We start from the raw sequence: 21,061 nt of genomic DNA, 5'->3' as shown, positions 1-21,061 counted from the left end.
CATATTCACCTGTAGGAGGTCATCGCTCAGCACCTCAGTTTTCTCAGCTCTGTTGAGGGAAACACGAAGAGAGGTCAAACACTGACAACAACAAGAGAAACAAAAACACTGTTGACCTGCAGAGATTAGAGCCCTGATCTAGTTGAGGTCACCTGTCCCAAAGCAACGAGAGGATCTGAACATGTCTCACGTTGTACTTCTTCTGAACACACGTTGAGTCAACAAAACAATACCTAACTTTATGTTTAATTAAACTGAGGTGAAGCGATGAGCCCGCAGCCAACGGGACCATCGAACTAAAGCAGAAGAGGTTTTACAGCTCAACAGTTTGTGCCTGCAGCAAAAGTCGCAAAGCACATAATAATAAAATGTCACGTGATGGTGAAAAGGCGTTATATGAGCTGCTGGTGCTGCTTGTGCACACACACTCAACACGCATGCACCAACCAGAGCCTGTTTTCCATGATGGACCGGTGGGATTCCTCCACCCCGTCCGAAACACACACTTCCTCTTGTGTCATCGGCACCTGGTTTGTTATGGCAACAGGGGAAGGTGTGTGTGTGTGTGTGTGTGTGTGTGGGAGTTGCCAAGTGGCTTGTTGTAGCCTCAACAACACAGCACGTCGTAGCAGAAAACAGGACCGTGACATTACGAAACGGCTCGGAAATGTCGAAATGCCAAAGTCCCCCTGAACACATCGCGCTCATGTGACGAACTCTCTGAACACGTTTTCACCCATTTTGTAATATTGCTGAGTGAGACAACACACACACACACACACACACACACACACAAAAAGGCTGAATGCCTGAAATCTCTTCACCGTTATTCAAAAACACTTCAGAAGCTGCAGAACTTCCTGGTTTACGTAAGATGGTCCTGGTTTTCCTGCTGGTCTGTTGTGTCAGTGAAGAGAACATATTTGAGTTTTGGACTGTTGGTCAATCAAAACATTTGAAGTCACACCTGGTCCTGGGATCATTTGATGGGCATGTTCGGCTATTTGCTGAAATTCTTTGGGCCGAACCATTTAACAAGAAAATGTAGCGATTAAATCGCTAAAAAATAAAAATAGTTAGCTGCAGCCCTGGTTGATATCAAATGTCTTGTCAGATTCATAATGACTAATTCTTTGATCAGATAGTTTGAACACTTCTGTCAATTTGACTAATTTATAAGCAACATTTAATATTTGTGAATGTTACACAGCATCATGAGCAACAGAGGATTGTTCCAGGCAAAGAGGAAACTAATCGATGTATAAAGTGTATCTATATATATTTGATGGCATGATATACGCTCTGCAGCCAGAACATCTACACACCGATCCACATGATGGCATTACACATTAGGCTCCACTGGCTGGGCGAGCTTTAGATATCAATATTGAATCAGCATTGATTTGACTGGAGTTCAGCTTGTTCTAAGAATAGAGTCCCTGGAGCTGGAGCCCAGACCCTCAAAGACAACTTGGAACAGAAAGAGTAGAAACAGAAACACGTATTCTACAAACCGGTTTGTTTACATGGAGATCAGATCCTTCTGAAGGCTGCATGATAAAACTTAATACTTTTTCTTTAAGTTTGTGTCATTAAACTGATATTTAGCTGCAATAGTTGGTTTTGTTAATAGCTTAAATGAAGGATTTGCTTCTTCTGTTTGTAATGTTTTACAGTAAACTTTTGCATTTGGGACTTTTGGTCAAACATAATCTGATGTTTGAAGACGTCATCTGGAGCTCTGGGAAACATGTTGACATTGAACCCACTGGTCTGACCTTTGCTGGTCTGTGGTCGCTCGTAGTGATTTAAAACTGCATAGTTTCACTTGACCAACCTTTGTAGTTAACATTCACGCTGCTAATCTCAACATTGTATTCATACAACACCATAACTCCCACTTGGCTCTAGCAGAGAGAGCTGCCAATGGCACCAATGGATTCCCTGGTCTCCAGCAGTAATCCAGTGGGTGTGCGTAAGCTTGACAACCTTTCTGCCTATCGGTGAGCGAGCCGTCATTCTGCTCAGTTTTACTGCTCTTACACAACACAAGAAGCCGTGGATATGAGGACTCAGAGGCCAGTGGCTGCAGGTTATCGCTCATTTTGAAGAGACATTACAAGGGCATCATCGCACACCCCATGAAGGCATCGTCTCATGGGGGCTGCTGATGGAGAACAGGGCTGGAAGCCCCTGTGGGGAGAGGAGATGAGAGGAGGAGATGGTATAGATAGTGTGTGTGTGTGTGTGTGTGTGTGTGTGTGTGTGTGTGTGTGTGTGTGTGTGTGTATACCCTTACTGCCAGTATCATCACAAATCAGGAAATGTGTGTTTGGGTACACACCCTAGCCTTCAACCGCAGAATATCAGTAACTTAAAAATAGGCGCTTGTAATGCGTCAACTTCCCAAAGTGGACGAGGGCCACAGGACTGAGCTGCCTTTAAGTTTACTCAGACATATACAGAGTGAATTAAATGAGTCCAATTAAGACTCAAATAATTAGTCGACTATTTTTAAAGATCAATTAACGGTTTTAGTTTCTCCCCAGAGTGAAACATATTCCTCTTTCTAGCATCTGTTTATTAATAGAAGTTCAAATGGATATCTTTGTGTTTTAGAGTGCTGGTCTATGTGGTGAACATGCTTCTACTTTCCTTTCTTATTCAATCCAAGATTACACAAAACTATATTAATCAATAATGACAATACCTGTTATCTGCAGCCCGACATGTCATGAAGTTACTGCCATAGAGAGCAGGAGAACTTTAATAAAACCCGTTCATCTTTTCAAACCCTTGGCAATGTTCTGAGGATCAAAGTTCATGTCAGATCCAGGTATGCATGGCACCGCAGACCAGCAATAAACTGACAATAGAGGAACAACTCTGAAGAAGAACATTGTGAGAAGCAGCACATGAACATGAAGACACCAACACACCAACACTCACCTCCCAACAGTCTGACTGGCGAGCTGCCTCATGCGATTGAACTGTTTCTTCATGTTGTCTCGCTCTTCTGGAGCTCCTCTCGGCTCCTCTGGGGTTCCTCTCGGCTCCTCTCGGCTCCTCTGGGGTTCCTCTCGGCTCCTCTGGGGTTCCTCTCGGCTCCTCTCGGTTCCTCTCGGCTCCTCTCGGCTCCTCTCGGTTCCTCTCGGCTCCTCTCGGTTCCTCTGGAGCTCCACTGGGGCTCCTCAGCGGTTCCTCTCGGCTCCTCGATGGGGGAAAGTTACCTCGGAGCGCCGTCGTTCATCCGCCGCGGATCCACAAGTTGCGCTACGCCGCATCCATCGTGGCAGAAAGGCTGCGCGGCCGCCGCGTGAACGCACTGCAACCGGACGCCTGAATCCCGAGAAGTCAGTGGAGACAGCCGCCGACGCGCTGCCGAGTCCCCATTACCACGACTACCCGACTTCCTCCTTCACGGACTGCTGTGCGCTGGAAGGAGGAAGTGCTCTTACTTCCCGACTGTGCGCCTCGCGGCCCATGTGACATGTGGTCCCTTTGCAGAGAAGAACGCGTCTAGACCCGGTGGTCACCGTCGGTGTTGGTGGACTTTAAACATACATGTATACAGAAGATTAGAGAGAATCACATCCCGGTGTTGAGTTAGGCCGAGTGTTTAAAATAAATAGCTGAACTAATGGGGCACATTGGAGACACGTGACACACTCAAACGTGGAAAAGCTGTCAACAGTTGCAGAAACTGACCGAAAGGCGTTGATCGGCATGTATTCCACTGATCCAGGCAGGGTTGCCAGGTCTGTGTGACAAAACCAGCCCAAAAAACAGCCCAATGGCCAATAAAACCAGCCCAATATCAGAACTCAAAATATGCCCGTGCCAAACCATATACACTGCTTTTAAAGTCCAACAGCATTGCTATCATTGCCAAATGTATTGTAATATCTACAAAGTAACGTTTAGTATGCCAGCATTAAAAGCAGTTTTCCCTAAACAGTTATTTCACCTAGGTCCTAAAATGTCCTTGCGTAATTAGATACAGTATATTATCATAAATAAAATACAGCTCTGTGAACGTGTAGACCCATTCACGGACAAACTAGAGACTGAGCGTTAGGTGTGTATGTGGGCGTGTCCCATGTCCATGTGTGTACGTGCTGATCTGGAGTCAGTTTGGTAGGATTTGGGTATAAATAAATTATTTCAAGATGTTCATGTGATTTGCATGCAAAATAGGTCTACCCAACGGGGAAACCGCGGACCTGGCAACACTGGATCCAGGGTCAGTTTATATGTCAGGTTGGGGGGGCTGGTGTGTTTCTGCGGACTGGTCGTTAAACACTGGATCGGCTCTCTGCTGCCACCTTGTGGCCGTGGCCCGGTCACCATATGGGCACCGTCCAAATACACCTCTGAGATGTTGTACCACCCAAATACACCTCTGAGATGTTGTACCACCCAAATACACCTCTGAGATGTTGTGCCACCCAAATACACCTCTGAGATGTTGTGCCACCCAAATACACCTCTGAGATGTTGTACCACCCAAATACACCTCTGAGATGTTGTACCACCACCCAAATACACCTCTGAGATGTTGTGCCACCACCCAAATACACCTCTGAGATGTTGTACCACCCAAATACACCTCTGAGATGTTGTGCCACCCAAATACACCTCTGAGATGTTGTACCACCCAAATACACCTCTGAGATGTTGTACCACCCAAATACACCTCTGAGATGTTATGCCACCCAAATACACCTCTGAGATGTTGTACCACCACCCAAATACACCTCTGAGATGTTGTACCACCCAAATACACCTCTGAGATGTTGTACCACCCAAATACAATGGAGGTGAATTGAATGTGACCAAGTCAGTCTCCCTGCATTACGGTGAAAGTGAATTCCCTCTGAGGATCCAACGATATTCAGACTCATTTGCCTTTTCAGACAAAGGGCACACCTCGGCCATATCTGCCTTATATAGCCTATATTATGACCGTCAATATTATATACATAAGTCATTCCTATCTGGGCAGCAGCAATGTCATGGGACCTATGCACTGTTTGTCTTGGGGGTGGTAATGACTATATGAGCCTAATAAATGGAGGAACATGTGCTGGGTCTGATTGTTCCTGTGCAAGACTTCACTTTGATGAGGTACTTTAACCCTGTGTTGACGTTAAAGAACAACTTGCGGCTTAGTTTCATATCTGTAAAGTCCAGTGAGAACGCCGAGCCACACGTGGAATGAGGGTTCATTTGTTTTTTCTATCTATTCCTCATTTAGCTCTCAGACTCTTCCGTCACATTGTATCGAAGTGCTGCTTTCAAAGACTCGTCACTAAAAGCAGTTTTAGGATAGAACCACTTTTAGATTTAGGTTTAGGTTCTTTAATCCAGGCTTTTCAATAAATAGTACGAGGTGCACATTTCCAAAATGAACAGTCCGACATTGCCATAAAAAGTAGGAGAGGCTCTTAAAATGTTTCTGTTGCCATCTTAAGAATCTCTTGAGTGCACAGGCTTCCAATGAGACACTGCACTACACTGTATTCTCACGAGCTCCGGTATGTTTTATCATAATATAAAAACATAACCAACTCGAAGGATCTCCGGTGATTCTTAGGACTTAACCACTGTGCAATATTATCCTTGCCGGACCATAAGCACATCTTCAGTTCAGTTTTTTATTAGTAAACGTCCTAAATATAAACAATAACACATATGAGAACAGTAAAGCATCAGAATGACAGTTTATTTTTGTGTTTTACCAAATAAAGATGACGGTGTGGCGAAGTGTACCTCCCTTAATGTGTGATCATCTTGTAAGAAATGATTAATTAGTGGGTGGAATCTGCTGTATCATGAAATTATACTATTTAACTAAAGTTGTAACTTTGTGTAATGTTTTGCCCATTTTGAAACCAGACTTTGCTCTCGGGTAAACATTTATCAAGTGTTATGTTTGGCATCCTTATGCTTATGTTGTTGTTGCAGCTCTCTCAATCAACTTGACTTTTACAGAACTGAATTCACAATATCTGCATCAAAATACCAAGAAAATCAGACAAATATGTAACATACATAATGAGACATCGTTATATTTATTGCCATAGTCCCTGTTGTTTCCTGCCATGGAAAAGTAGCATCTGAATACCTGGTTGTGTAACTTCGCAGTAAATTATTAAGTTCCAATCATTGACAAAAAACAGCTGAATTTTAAACAGTTCATGGCACAGTTCACAAACTTGTCAGCAAATGCATGAAATATTCACCGTTGCAAGTTCATGTGATGAACAAACTGGATTAATAAGAAAGAGAGTCAGTGGGTTCATAGCAGGTCAGTGGAGCAACTCCTCCTAGACTCTAACCTTAAGCACCAAGGTCTCTGTGATTAGCAGGCATAGATATATGTGTATGCACACCTCCGGTCAGACCACTCAGCGCCACATCCTCAGCTCAGACCACCAGACCTCACTGAAGACTCATGGCTGACAAGAAGATGGAGATGGGGGAAGTCGGGGCTTCTCTTATGCCTTCAGAGTCCACGCCGGCTCCAGCCAGACCTCCGAACAAATTTGAGAAGCTCTTTCAGCCGTGTCTGGCCGAGGTGGTGGGAACTACTTTCTTTGTGTTTATCGGGTGTGTGTCGGTCATCGAGAATGTGGAGTCTGCAGGGAGGCTTCAGCCAGCTCTGGTGCACGGTCTGGCTGTAGCCGTGATGGTGGCTTGCATGGCTGAGATCAGGTGAGGAGCATCATGTTTATTGTGCACCGTGCATAATATCCTTTTGTTTTTGTTATGATAGAATACTTTCCTTTATGCTGAAATGACAATTCATCACATTTTCATCAGAACATGTAATCTATGTTGGCTTTGAGTGCAAATATTCTTATTTTAACAATTGATTCTTTGAAAACATAACACAAAAAATAGCAAAACAATAATTATTCTTGCAGGTATGAGTTAGAATGTTATAGAAAAGAGTTGTATGCCCATGCATGTATTCAGTCCATGTATTAATGCACCAAAACGTTGAACTTTAACTCTGAAGTTTACCTGCAGAACGTAATTAGTTTGTCCTTCTGCCTCTGCAGTGGATCCCATTTCAACCCCCCATTCACCCTCGCCATCTATCTCTGTGGGGGGATGGAGATGAATATGGTGGCCCCGTATATTGCAAGTCAGTTGGTGGGAGGGGTGCTTGGAGCTGCTATGGCGAAGGTGAGCCGGCCTCCTTTAGAACATCCAACGTAGACTCTCACATGTGCAGGAAGTGGACTTGAATCCTTGCTGCCGCCAACAGATGATGACCTCGAGGGAGAACTTCGCCAAAGCCCACGGGGCTGCGTTTGCTCTGCTGCAGCCAGGCAGCGAGATCGGGGGAGCTGTGTTTGGAGAGGTCGCCATGACCTGCCTGGTCACCATGGTGGTGCTACTGGGGGCGGTCAACACCAAGACCAGAAGCCCCCTGGTGCCCTTCATGGTGGGATGCACTGTTGTCATCAACATCTTGGCTGGGTGAGGAGTGAGAGGAACAATAACTGTGAATCAAGAGTGAGATAAGTTAATTTCTACAATAGAGTGTGAGGGACGTCTGAAGATCTCACACCGGTTGTGTTTTGTCAGTGGAGATGTTTCTGGAACCTGCCTCAACCCCGCCAGAGCCTTCGGTCCGGCCATAGTGAGCAACTACTGGGGTTATCACTGGGTCTACTGGGTGGGACCCACTACAGGAGGCCTGATAGCTGCGGCACTGGTCCGGTAGGTGCAACACAACATTTACACAGCACACTTTCAAGAATTCCAATGTTCCTGTATTTGGTTTAAATAGTTACAGTAACTCTACTGTAACTCTACAGTAACTACAGTAACTCTACTGTAACTCTACTGTAACTCTACAGTAACTAGTGTAACTCTACTGTAACTCTACAGTAATTCTACAGTAACTACAGTAACTCTACTGTAACTCTACAGTAACTCTACTGTAACTCTACAGTAACTACAGTAACTCTACTGTAACTCTACAGTAACTCTACAGTAACTCTACAGTAACTACAGTAACTCTACTGTAACTCTACAGTAACTACAGTAACTCTACTGTAACTCTACAGTAACTCTACAGTAACTCTACGGTAACTACAGTAACTCTACTGTAACTCTACTGTAACTCTACAGTAACTACAGTAACTCTACTGTAACTCTACAGAAACTCTACAGTAACTCTACTGTAACTCTACTGTAACTACAGTAACTCTACAGTAACTACTGTAACTCTACAGTAACTCTACAGTAACTACAGTAACTCTACAGTAACTACTGTAACTCTACTGTAACTACAGTAACTCTACAGTAACTACTGTAACTCTACTGTAACTCTACAGTAACTCTACTGTAACTCTACAGAAACTCTACAGTAACTCTACAGTAACTCTACAGTAACTCTACAGTAACTACAGTAACTCTACTGTAACTCTACTGTAACTCTACTGTAACTCTACTGTAACTCTACAGTAACTACAGTAACTCTACTGTAACTCTACAGAAACTCTACAGTAACTCTACAGTAACTACAGTAACTCTACAGTAACTCTACTGTAACTCTACTGTAACTCTACTGTAACTATACTGTAACTATACTGTAACTCTACTGTAACTACAGTAACTCTACTGTAACTCTACTGTAACTCTACTGTAACTATACTGTAACTCTACTGTAACTACAGTAACTCTACTGTAACTCTACTGTAACTCTACTGTAACTATACTGTAACTCTACTGTAACTACAGTAACTCTACAGTAACTCTACAGTAACTCTACAGTAACTACAGTAACTCTACTGTAACTCTACTGTAACTATACTGTAACTCTACTGTAACTACAGTAACTCTACTGTAACTCTACTGTAACTCTACTGTAACTCTACTGTAACTACAGCCATCACTGAACCAACGCACCACAAAACGGTTCTTTTCTTCTTTTCTTTGCAGACTCCTCCTTGGAGACAGGAAGATCCGGCTCTTTCTGAAATAAGATCCTCTGTGATGAACTTTAGTGGGATGAATCATGAGATGGTTTTATCATCTGCAGTTACAACCTTCTCCACTAAGATGTGTGTGTATGATTATGCTTTCTTTGCTATAGAATAAGACTTTTTCACACAATTAAAGATACTTATTTTTGTTTTTGGCCACGTTAAGTGTGCATCTGGTACGAGTGAGTCTGATGGTTATGAATGTGATATTATGCTCAGCTCATGAGGTTATTTAGGATGATGCTGGTCCACCACACTACTTCAGATAAAGAAGTTAAACTGAATTGTAGATGGTTAGTAAGCTGAGTGAACTCTTGCGTAGGGACGGACAATACATTTTTAAAATGCAATATGATACTGAACCCTTTTGATACTAATTCCAATACATATTCATTTCAAAATATTGGTAATTGAAAAAAACAAATAATTACCCTCAAAGGCAAATCGCATGACATATACAGGACATTAATAGCTAATTCATTGCAAGTGTGTAAAAAAACCTGTCCAGTATTGTATATTAAATAATAAGCCTCGTGAAAACTTTCAAGGCGTGTTGTTCCGAAATGTTTCAAGAGGTTACTTGTGTTGCTGTTTGTGGGACTTTATTCACATTGATTTCATGTGTATTTCACACTATGACTTTTGAAATGACTCTTTTCAATGTGTTAAACTGGAATTCGTTTGACATAGTTAAACAATGAGGTTTTCTGTGTGGAGTTTGCATGTTCTCATCAGAGTGGCAGCGTGAGTTTCCTCCAGGTTCTCTTCTTGCTCCCACACTCCGAACACATGCAGGTGCACGAGTGATGAAGAAGGAGAGATTTAATAAAACTCTCAAAGTCATTACTTTTTGAATTGAGAAAAGGATTTGCAAAAAAGCTTGAGCTATAATTCAATTACTTCAAATGTTCAACCAGTAATGCTGCTCGTTGCTAAAAGGAGCCCAAATGGCCACCTTTTCAAAGCCAAGAGACATCTCTACTCCAGCTTTGTGTCCCGGGCGCTCTGTCCTGGCCTCTATAGCTAGAGCCGTGAATGCCTGTTCGACTCTAGAGAGGATCCTGCTGTTTCCATATTGTACCCCTGGGCCTCCCCACAGCAGTGGCCCACATGGGAACGCAGGCCAGGCGGTGGGATAAACCAATTACCCCCCAAGTCTGGGTGGACTCCTGCCGGTACTCCAACGCAGCAGCTCCGGGCCGAGCCCTCCTGGGCTCGTTCCCCATGAGAGCCTGCTGGAATTCCCAGAGATGAGAATGGCGTGGTCTCAAAAGCCTGCAGAGAGGCTATATTATGCTTGGAAATTTGACATGGTGCCCCCCTGGGACAATAATGAGGGAGGAGACTTCGAACTGGACTCCTGCTGGATGAAAAAGGGTTTTGGAAAGCATGAATTTTGGGGAACATTTATCAAAGTAATTTGTTGTTGTGATCTTGAACCATCTTACCATCTTACATACATAGATACTTCTGCGTCAACACCGAAGAGGTTTTTCATATTACAGGGGATGTAAAAAATGGATCAAAAGACAATTCTGCAAGAGGTATCATTTGTCATCATTTATGTGTATATAATGAAGCCAGAAAATGCCTAAAACAATCGCATATATTTCAATATGGTGCTTCTAAAATAAAATTGTCCAAATAACTGAAAGAAAAGAGATATAGAGAAATATACAAGAGGATAAAATATCACAATCAGTCCTCTAGCTTCTTGGGTTCACGAGCCCTGATGGTTTCTAGATGACGGCAGCTGTGACAATGGTCATTATGTCTGCCGGAGGCCTTGTCACTGCAGGGCCTTTGTGTGGCCCCCATTCACCACACAGTCATTTACACTTTCATTGGCAGCTATTTAGTCCTCATAAAAAGTTCAACACACCAATTTGTGAGCCCTGCTCAGCCAAGGAGAAGTGTGGAATAGGCAAAGAAAGCAGTTGCTTTTAAAGTCAATTAATTGTTCCCCTCTTCGGGGAGGGGCTGAGAGGGAGGATCCCCGGGCTGTGGGGCCTCACATCTGTCCATTCGTCTTCTCGGCCATGGAGGGGCCACACAACTCAAAAGAAAAACTCCAATTCAATCTGCTCAGAGCTTTTTCGCCATCTAAGGACATTTTGTAGTTCATTTTATGGTAGGGCTATCCTATTATCATAAGAATCTGATTACAGGGGGGAAGAAGGAGAAGGGGCTCAATAAGCTTGTAGGATACTTCAGCTCTAAAAAAAAAAAACAGAAATGATGCAGCATATGGGAAATGGGGGTGTTAGTTCATTTAAGCCTTTACCCCGGCCCTTAAGGGGCCAGAGTATTCCTGTGAACCGGAGGGCCTCATGACATTTAGATGTGTATGTTCATGTTCACCTCTAAACACATCACGATTCATCACGATTCATCAGGCACACAGACATCGACCGACCAGATTATCAGTTCATATTTAAAAGAAATCAGCAAATTATAATGTTGAAAATGTTTTATTTATTTTTTGTGTAGCAAGAACAAACACAATGTGAATTGCAGGTTTTTATCTGATGTTAAACAATGTTTTTACTGATCACCATGTAGCAAATATCCACTTCGAGAATAAAAGAATTGAGAAATGCAGACCTACTTAATTATTATGTCCAGTTAATGATAAGCCAAGCTAAACTTTGTAGTGAAATGCCAGTATGGAAACAATATGGAACAGCTGTAAGGGGAAATCGTTTTTCTCATTAAAAATCAAATAAATGTGCTTATCTTATCTGCATTGGTCAATGTTATGAATTCTCTTTTTATTAAATAAAATGAATGTGATCACTTACACAGTTAAGAATTTATTTTGCACTATAAACACAATAATTCTGAATTAGATGCAAAAACATTCTCCGTAATTCAAAGGTCATGCGTAGGGTATAACACAAATAAATAGACAAAACAAAGAGGATTTGAAACTTAAGCACAGATTAATCAGAATGAGAATACCTTCACAATCATATATGTACAAGCCTATATTCACTATGACAAACTGGCTGTGCTGCCTCCTTTCTTCCCACCTCAGTTCAGGGGGCCATTGTCACACAGAGCCAGCAAAGTGAACAACGGCATGTGGGGAGAAGCACAAAGAGAGAGCAGCACCCAACCCCTTCTCACCCTCCCAGGAATAGGGCAGCGATGGGAGGAGGACAAAGGCCCAATCGGAGCCTCGGTGCAGGAGGCCCTGCTGTTTGCTCTTGTTCTGCTCCTCTAAATGTGAATTATTCCAGCAGGGATTCAATGACCTTGTCCATGCCGGTGATGCTGGATGCCACCGTTCAGGCACACAAGACAACATTACAGGCATCCCACAAACGTCCTCAGTCCAAAGGGAAGTCACAGGAGTTCTGACGCGCTGCCCAGGCGGTGCGGTAGACGGACAGGAAGTCTTTGTATCGCGGGGCACACCCTAACCAAGCTTCCCCAAAGTGTTCTGACCCGGTGAAGAGGAATTCTCCGTCCCCGGGCTTCACGTGGCACTGCATGAGTGTGTGGATGTGTCCACGCCAGGGCCGGACGGGAGGGGAGGATCCAGAGGCTCGTTGCTCAAACAGCCCACTGCGCTGCCAGTAAACCCGCTCTGCGGACACCTCCACCAGCGACGTCCGGCGTACCGCGTCGTGGGAGACATTGTTGATGTAGCCTCGGACCACTGAAACAAGAAGCAGAGCCATGTCAGAAGAAGTTCAATGACGAATCTGACAAACTCTTAGAGGTTTCCTACATGTTCTTTTTTCTTTTCTATCCTTGTTTAGTTAGAGAGGGGGGGGGAGAGAGAGAGGGGGGAGAGAGGAGAGAGGGGGGAGAGGGGAGAGAGAGAGAGGGGAGAGAGGAGAGAGGAGAGAGAGAGGAGAGAGAGAGAGAGGAGAGAGGGGAGAGGGGAGAGGGGAGTGTCCAGAGTTATGGGATGGATGAGCAGTTGCTCATCCATCCCATAACTCTGGACACTACAGGTTTGTAGGTATTGAGGCACACCACACAAATCCTATGTCATAAACAAAGTCAGAGTAAAGCATGTCATAAGAAAGAAGTCATAAACCTCTCTCTTATTGATGTCGGTATATATTTCATGCTAATGACAGCCACCTATCTTTTTGCTTAAATCTCATACATATTCAGTTTAGTTTCTTTTTAAGTTTAACTACTTAATTCGGGCTACATGACTTTGTAGCTCCCGTATATCTGTAAGTGTGTTCAGGGTTTGTAGAGTCAGATCAATATGTACCCACCAAAGTCACTGTTGCACACGGCCATGAGGAGTTGTGTATTATTGCAGGGTTGGCATGACGCTGTGAATACAGAAAATGTCATTAAATGATGAAACTTACATCAAATCTGTCAATCGTTGTCCCCGACCGTGCATGACCTCAAGCTCTATGGCCGACATTGACTGATGGTCACTTCTCCAGACTTAAAATCTGACCCACATATTAACTTTGTTCATCTCCCTCCTCCCATCAAAGAGAGAAGAAACCAGGAATGTGGCTCCCATGTGTAAGTGCTCTGCCCACCAGAATGCCTCCAGATCAAAACCCCTCATAGTCTTGACCCCGTGTTCGACTCCTATTGAATCCGTCTAATTGAATGACCCTTTGCCCATGCAGGAGACAGCAGGAGTCAAACACTTCTGCCAGTCTGGCCATTCAGGAAAGATAAACCAGCAGCTGTCTGTTATGGACATGGAATGACATCACCTCGGTGGGGACGAGCCCTCACACATGGATAAATGCTAATAAACAGACATGCACAATGAAAAGGCATTTATGGAATCTGCAGTGTATTTGCGGTCTCAATTCAGGCCCCTTGGCCCGGTGCCCTCCAGCCGCCTGGTCTGTCCTCTTTGTCTCCCCGATGGAAACCAGACGGACCAACAGGCAACTGACCAGCAGCTGCACGCCCCAGTCAGACTGGGAATGTAATCAAATGACCGCTATTAGGCCCAGTTGGTCCCTAATATGCATTACATGCATTACAATTGTATCCACATTTCTGTTAACACTTTCTAGTAAGGCACCCTTTATAAAAGGTTTAGACATCAAATATAACGGCTTATGCACTAATGCTTATGTTAATATTTTGGGTTACCAGGTTGTGGAAATTATTTTGGTGGAGCTCCTTTGTGTGCTGGCAATCTATTAATGAATGCTAGTAAGTTGTGTATAAATAGATTTAGGTTATGATCCCATGCAGCCTTTCTCCAAAAGGAATGGTCCCATTTATTTAAAAAAAGGAACTTTCACAACCTGCACGGCAACTCAAAGGTTGTCCTTGTCGATGTCTTGTAACTCATCTATAATAAATTATTAAGCAAGAATAATGCCATTTAATCCCTCACCCTGAAGCCCCGTGTGGCCCACGCTCCTGTTGCTCAGCAGCTCGTATCTGAAGCCCATCGTCCGTCGGCTCCAGGACCCGACACTCTGCGGGCTGGACTGGAGGTAGATAGCGGGCCGGTGGGGCCCGTCGGCCCGGAAACAGAAGACCTGCTGCTCGGGCCGGCCGCCCTCCGTCACCAACAGCTCGAGCTGGCCGGCCCGTTCAATGAACACGCTGGCCCCGCGGAGAGAGGGGGACGGTTTGATGCAGACCGTGGTGCGCCTGGCCGTGGACAGGTTGGGCTCCAGGACCACCCGGAGAGCCTGGCCCGGGTAGATCCAGCGCACCGAGCCCTCCGTGCAGCGCAGCTGCACCTGCAGCACAATCCTGGAGTCCACAGCAGCTGCGAAGCCGCTGGACGGGCGGGGCAAGAACGACGGAATTAAAATGGTGAAATTGAAAATGATTGCTATGTATGGCATGTATTACATTGTTACTAATGGCCTTATCAATTATTAATAAATAATATACAGATGCCATTTTTATTATAGTTATAAGCCACGAATAAGAACAATATCACTGACTGCAGACGCTCCTTTCTATTTCATAATAATACCGTTATGCAAAAATAATTAATTAATTAAATTGTCTTAAAGTCTGCAGAGGTCATTGTTATTAAAGTTGTCGTCTTTTAAAGGCAGTAACTTTAATAATGACATGAGCTCCTCACCTTCCAGTCCAGTTGCACAGATCAGTGGCACAGCTCCGGAACTGAAGACCCAGGACACACATCACAATGATCCCACTCCACAACATCTCTCACACACACACACACACACACACACACACACACACACAGATCCAGACAGAAGACCGGAGTGCATGACGAGAGGGCGAGTGAGTGAGTGTGAGAGGACACGCGCTCCTCTGCGACTCAGAGAGAGAGAGGGGGGGGGGAGGGGGAGAGGGGGCGGAGAGAGAGAGGGGGGGAGAGAGAGGGGGGACAGAGAGAGGGGGGACAGAGAGAGAGGGGGAGAGAGAGAGGGGGGAGAGGGGGCGGAGAGAGGGGGGGAGAGAGAGGAGAGAGAGAGGAGAGAGGGGGGAGAGAGAGAGAGAGGAGGACCCCAGTCTGCTGCAGGCTTTCACCAGACTGGTCCACATCTAGAGGACCCCAGTCTGCTGCAGGCTTTCACCAGACTGGTCCTCATCTAGAGGACCAGTCTGCTGCAGGCTTTCACCAGACTGGTCCTCACATCTAGAGGACCCCAGTCTGCTGCAGGCTTTCACCAGACTGGTCCACATCTAGAGGACCCCAGTCTGCTGCAGGCTTTCACCAGACTGGTCCTCACATCTGGAGGACCAGTCTGCTGCAGGCTTTCACCAGACTGGTCCTCACATCTAGAGGACCCCAGTCTGCTGCAGGCTTTCACCAGACTGGTCCTCACATCTGGAGGACCCCAGTCGCAGACAGTCTGTAACTCAACAACCACTAATATCGTAGATGAGTACACACTAACCAGCTCTCAGCAATGATCCACTCTGTGCGTTCACTTCACTTCAACTCGCCGGTCTTGGTGTGGACATTGGCCCCGTTTCACCGTCTTGGTGGTGGCGACCTCTCGTGGAGGCGAAGTCTGTGGAGCGTGGCCAGGCCGGCGGCTCTGAGCCGCTCCCGAGGTTTGCTTCTAGCTTCTAGCTTATTGCTTATTGCTTATGGTCCCCGGGCAGCATCACATCAAAGGGCTGAGGTTCTTGATGAGTACGTCGTTGAGTAAATGACTCACCTGGAGAATGTGACCAGATGTTGTCACAGCTGCAGGAAAAGCTTCGCTGGATGTTTGGGTGATATCTCCATTCTTTGAAACGAGACGCATTGACACCATTTAGAGGTGAATGCAGAGCATGATAGAATATGTGATGCATTTTAGACGATGCACAGTTGGCGACGTTGCAACACATTTAAAATCATTTTGCATCAAAATGCATTTGTGAAAACTGCACCTAACCACCATTTTCCATTAAACCACAAGACTAAATTCAGATATTAGTATGTAAGCCACATTTTAAATGGCCGTCGGTGAGACAGAAACCAGACGGACAGTCTGTACAGTACCGGATGGCCCGATTGGGTCACGTGTCTCAGAGACAAAGTAACGTCAAATGAATGGAGGCTCTGTGCCTGGAAGAAGTGGCCTCTGGGTGCTGCAGCCTGGATCCTTCATATTAAAGGCCTGGAGGATCAAGGTGATCCAAACTGTGTGCACACAGAAACAATCGTTTCGACCTATACATCTTAAAATGACAGTTTAACGCGTTGAAAAAATAATTTAAAAACACGTCCTCCGGTCACTCAACCAGACACCAGGTCAGTTTGGGAAACACCAGCTTCTATTTGTTCTGTATGCAATCAAATGGCTCACTGATGACACTAAGTAACAGTATTAATATCATCATCATCATCATCATCATCATCATGGCCCGTTGGCGTCTTACCGGCTGTAAGCACCGCGGTGATGATGAAGATGATGAAACATGAACAATATGCACGGTACATTTTAATAATCAGGTCCAACAGCGCCTCACAGTATAAGCTATTTATATTTCCATAAGAAATGATTTTAGCTTTTCAGCATTCACTTGCAAAACCAAAAATTAAAGAACTTCAAATGAACGCGAATGCAAAATACTACCGGAACTTGAGTCTGATTTGAACCGGTGAGATCACAGAAACCACATTCAAAATTACAATAGAAAAATATGTTTTTTCCTAAATACAAATTAGCCTATTTTAGCTTTTGCATGTGTTCAAACACGTTCACCCAAATTGTTGTAAAGAATATTTCGTACAAACTAAATCTTGCTAAACAGGAATTAGCAAAAACTAATGCTACAGCGTTTGAGATTAAAGACTAAGGAGCCATGGCTAATTATTAAATCCTCTACATATGTTGAAGTTGGAGTACAACTGTCCTGCAAAGTGAGATATGTATTCCTATATATTATTGGACGTGATGAAGCTTCCTAAACATTAATAAAAGGTTTGGGAATTAAGAACCGTGTTAGACTCACGTGGCTTTAAAGTTAAAACATGATATTATGTTCAATCTTCTAATTTAAAACTCGATCTAACTTTTGAACTTACATCCTTTTTTCTATTTAGGGAACACCGTTACAATCAATAGTTGAATGCATTTTAAGGAAGTCTAATACGATAACGTTTTTTTATAATGAATAACATGGTGGAACAATTTCTAAAAAAAGACAACAAAGTATAATCTTAACAAGACGATAGGTCAAAGACATTAACTCACAATCACTTTTTTATTTTATTTTCTCAGCAGCGTATTAAATATTTGTATTTACACGTTTGACAGTTACATAGACAAAAATATAGTATTACAGTAAGCGCGTTAGTTAGTAGCTTGTTAAACAATTACGGACGCATATACGAGCTTCTAACCTACATCCGCAGCCCGGGCCTGCTCATCTTTTCCCCCGGAAGAAGCCTTTCTCGGTGCTGCTTTCTCTGACGGTGACTGTCAAAAGGTTCATGGTGACGTCTGTCACGGTCACAGAGTCCAGACTGGTGAAACTGGGGGACCAGGTCGAGGCCGGTCGCGTGGACTGGTCGTGGGTGGACTCGGACTGCGTGGAGAGGGCAGCAGGTTGTCCCCGGGGCAGACGGCACTCCTCCGCCTCGTGCCTCCGGTGCTCCGCGGAGCTGCCGGGCCGACCAAGAGACAACCTGGACTCGCATTTAGTCCTGCGCGCCCCCGGATCACTTCCGCGCACATCTGGACTGAATGCGCAGCCGTAAGAGAGGCTGCTGTGTTTGGGTGTGATCGTGGTCTCCTCCTGAAACCTCCGGGTCAGCTGGATGAGGCTGTGATCGGACGTCTCTCCGGGATGGAGCAAGCGTCGCGACATGTTGGGCTCCTCCGGTGGCCTGGTCCGCTTGGTGTCCGGCTCTACTGAGCTGCCTCCATCGTCGTCATCATAACGGACATGCAGCTTCGGTTTGCGGCCTCTCTTCTTGGGGAACCGAACGGTTTCTTGGACTGTCAGAGGAGCTGGTGGAGTCGGCCTGGGCCTCCGCTCCAGCTCTGGGGGGCGGATGTGGACACTTTCCCCTCTGTTGACCGAGCTCGGTGGAAAGATTGTGGGAACCACGGTCCGTAAACCCTCCCGGGCCCTCGGAGTTACGACCGGCTCCGGGGTGGGATAGGAAACCTGGATCCCTCTTGGAGCCTCTCGTTTGAATTCATACATCTTTTCTTTGGCCTTGGCCTGGGGACAGACAACATACCGTTTACGAGAGGAGCTTTCCCGGAGATCTCCAGGAAATGTAAAGTAGTAACAGAAGCAGCTGCAGGTCTGACGGGTTGCACTGAACGCCTCGTCCTAAAACTGTTTTGCATCACATACATACAACTTAATATATAATATGTCGAGGATGTTTAAAAATTCACAAGCACCGAACCCAACTTAACCTCGTAAAAAACAAGCACGGTGTAACTGACGGATTTCCATCTGTTGCAGTTGTCATTCCACACGTTTGTTTAATCCAACAGTTTCATAAACATTAATTAGGACTGTTGTCATATCATGAAAATGACTCATCATCCGTATCGCGTCAGAAGGCGTGAAGATGGAATGAAACCCAAAGATATGCATCAAAAGATCCACTCACCTTCAAGAGGAAGGTCTCGGGTTTGGGACCCCTCTTCTTCGGCCCAAACAGCTCCTTCTCGCGCTCCCTAAACAACGAAAAGCTTTTACAAATGTATCTTTTTCATGTATTCTATAATAAATAATTATAAAGTTGGCCCTACAATGTTGTTTTAGGAAGTTTTTATTTGAATAGGTTAAGTTACAATAAATAACGAGTCAGATGACCTGTTCCATTACTATGGAAACAGACTCAAGTCGCTCCACTGACACGTGTTACCACTTCCTTTGAGAACAAAAACATGGAAAGACTCAAATGTCGACATTGATGCAAACGGCCGTCATTGTGGTCCGGAAGACGCGGCGCGGTCCGGGTCCTGCATGGAGGCCTCACCTCTCCTCGAAGGCAGCGAAGAGACGCGCATCCAGAATGTTTTCCTCCGGCTCCCAAGTGCTGAACCTGCGTGCAACGAGAAGAGGAGAGCTGTTCGTGCACGCCTGAGGCCAAGGAGCATGCGCGCACACGCGCACACACACGCGCGCGCGCGCGGTGGAATACTTTTATCACCGCGATGTCGCCGCAATTACAGCCTCCGTCTAGCGGACCGTGACACATGGTGAACCCGGCCGGGGCTAAAGCTAGTGGGGGCTGAGAGACATCCCGGTGGGCTGGAGCTCAGGCGTGCACGAGCCACCGGGCATGCATATGGTGGACGGCACCACGGCACACAGAACGGAGATATGATTGAAACCAAAACACACTTCCACGAGCCGAATATATACATATAAATATATATCCGACAGGCGGACGTGGTGCAGTTGTTGGAGCGGCCAGGATGGAGCGCTGTCCTTCGCCGCCTCGGCTACAATACTCACTTCTGGGACCAGCCCTTCCATTTCACCAGATACTCCCAGCAACCCTGCGAAACAGAACCGATAGATTCAGGTGCGGGTGGCCCACGGCGGACAAACAATGGTTACGTAAGAGCGGCCGTGGGTGGAACACGAGGCAAATACCCGTCTGATTCTCCGTTTAATGATGGACTCTGCGGCGAAGACGCTCTCACCGACAGCCGAGAGCTCCATGATTCACCATACGCCTCGTTTATGTCGGTCTTTTTTAATATTTTAGGCTTCCCCGTGTCCTCTTCGGGTTGTTTAATTGCGCACATCCCATAATACGCAATCTGGAGAGGACGTCATCACGTCTTTTTTCTGTTGCCAGGCACCGCAGTCGGAAGGACGGATCGCGGAGCAGCACATTGGCTCCGTTGTTGCTACGTGCTCCGGGTCCGTGAGCGAGGGGGAGGAGTCCCGCTGCTCCGGCTGCTGTACAGGAATGTCTGGCACGGAGGGACGAGCACGACCACAGCGGGTCCACGGACCCCGGAGGTCCCTGAGGGGGTCTATACAGCCCAAAACAAGAGATTCATTTAATTTCACTTTGTTCAAAATAAAAAAATAAGAGATTCAATCAGAGAGAGAGAGAGAGAGAGAGAGAGAGAGAGAGAGAGAGAGAGAGAGAGAGAGAGAGAATGCATGGTGTCATCCACAGGCGCAACAGATCGGAATCTAAACACATGTACACAACACATATGTATGTATTAGTCTATGCGAGTTAAATCATGAATAATTCAACAATACAATTTAAATCAATATACTTACAATATAAATCCCTGCGTTCAAATGTGCCAGAAAGGAACATAAAAGGTCAGATATCCGCCCGTTTCCAGTCACCCTCAGACAAGCTTTGGTTTTGATTTAAAGGTGCACGACTGATTGTTTGAAAAAAATTAGTTAATACAATCCATATAGATTAATTTACTATTTCAGATTTGGATGAATGTTAAAAGAAATCGCCGCAATGTAGTGTCATTTTTAATTGGACTTTGATTTTATAACCCTTCAAAGAGACTATCGGGTTTTAACGATCATTCCAGAAGCTATATATTTTTTTTCAATATTTCACGGAAACATGAAGCGACGTCAGTTTATTTAGAATCATTATTATATGATTTTATAAGACGAGCCAAATTGCACGAGGAGCAAACATGGTCCAA

General features: G+C 45.1%; 4 protein-coding genes across 8 annotated transcripts in view; 1 reads left to right on the top strand and 3 right to left on the bottom strand.

Moving 5' to 3' along the window:
• The window catches only part of arhgap17b (Rho GTPase activating protein 17b), a 19,869-nt gene extending 16,137 nt beyond the window's left edge, over positions 1 to 3,732 (bottom strand). For 3 of the 5 annotated variants that reach the window (XM_034539986.1, XM_034539988.1, XM_034539989.1), the window contains exons 1-2: positions 2,950 to 3,732; positions 10 to 49 (exon numbers count right to left, since the gene is read on the bottom strand). In XM_034539986.1, coding sequence (XP_034395877.1) covers positions 10 to 49; positions 2,950 to 3,002 — 93 coding nt within the window. In that variant the 5' untranslated portion in view covers positions 3,003 to 3,732. Of the gene's footprint in view, positions 1 to 9; positions 50 to 2,710; positions 2,781 to 2,949 lie in introns of those variants that run through there. The other 2 variants (XM_034539990.1, XM_034539987.1) reach the window with 2 other exon arrangements.
• Positions 3,733 to 6,343: 2,611 nt separating this feature from the next.
• On the top strand, positions 6,344 to 9,552 carry aqp8b (aquaporin 8b). Its single transcript, XM_034540013.1, has 5 exons — positions 6,344 to 6,717; positions 7,068 to 7,194; positions 7,277 to 7,491; positions 7,600 to 7,734; positions 8,962 to 9,552. The coding sequence occupies exons 1-5, from the start codon at positions 6,458 to 6,460 to the stop codon at positions 9,002 to 9,004; spliced, it is 780 nt and encodes a 259-aa protein (XP_034395904.1). The 5' UTR covers positions 6,344 to 6,457; the 3' UTR covers positions 9,005 to 9,552.
• A 2,785-nt stretch (positions 9,553 to 12,337) lies between these two features.
• LOC117735413 (meteorin-like protein) lies at positions 12,338 to 15,149 on the bottom strand. Its single transcript, XM_034540012.1, has 4 exons — positions 15,064 to 15,149; positions 14,353 to 14,747; positions 13,247 to 13,306; positions 12,338 to 12,669 (listed from the first exon to the last, which is right to left on the bottom strand). Exons 1-4 carry the CDS (start codon positions 15,147 to 15,149, stop codon positions 12,338 to 12,340), a joined length of 873 nt encoding a protein of 290 aa, XP_034395903.1.
• A 2,489-nt stretch (positions 15,150 to 17,638) lies between these two features.
• cbx8a (chromobox homolog 8a (Pc class homolog, Drosophila)) lies at positions 17,639 to 20,407 on the bottom strand. The gene is made up of 5 exons (XM_034540008.1): positions 20,019 to 20,407; positions 19,878 to 19,921; positions 19,396 to 19,461; positions 19,024 to 19,090; positions 17,639 to 18,620 (listed from the first exon to the last, which is right to left on the bottom strand). The coding sequence occupies exons 1-5, from the start codon at positions 20,085 to 20,087 to the stop codon at positions 17,817 to 17,819; spliced, it is 1,050 nt and encodes a 349-aa protein (XP_034395899.1). The 5' UTR covers positions 20,088 to 20,407; the 3' UTR covers positions 17,639 to 17,816.
• Positions 20,408 to 21,061: the final 654 nt, after the last annotated feature.

The sequence above is a fragment of the Cyclopterus lumpus genome, chromosome 8 (genome assembly GCF_009769545.1).
Source record: "Cyclopterus lumpus isolate fCycLum1 chromosome 8, fCycLum1.pri, whole genome shotgun sequence".
NCBI classification, from domain to species: domain Eukaryota; kingdom Metazoa; phylum Chordata; class Actinopteri; order Perciformes; family Cyclopteridae; genus Cyclopterus; species Cyclopterus lumpus.
This window is presented reverse-complemented; position numbering and strand designations above follow the sequence as displayed.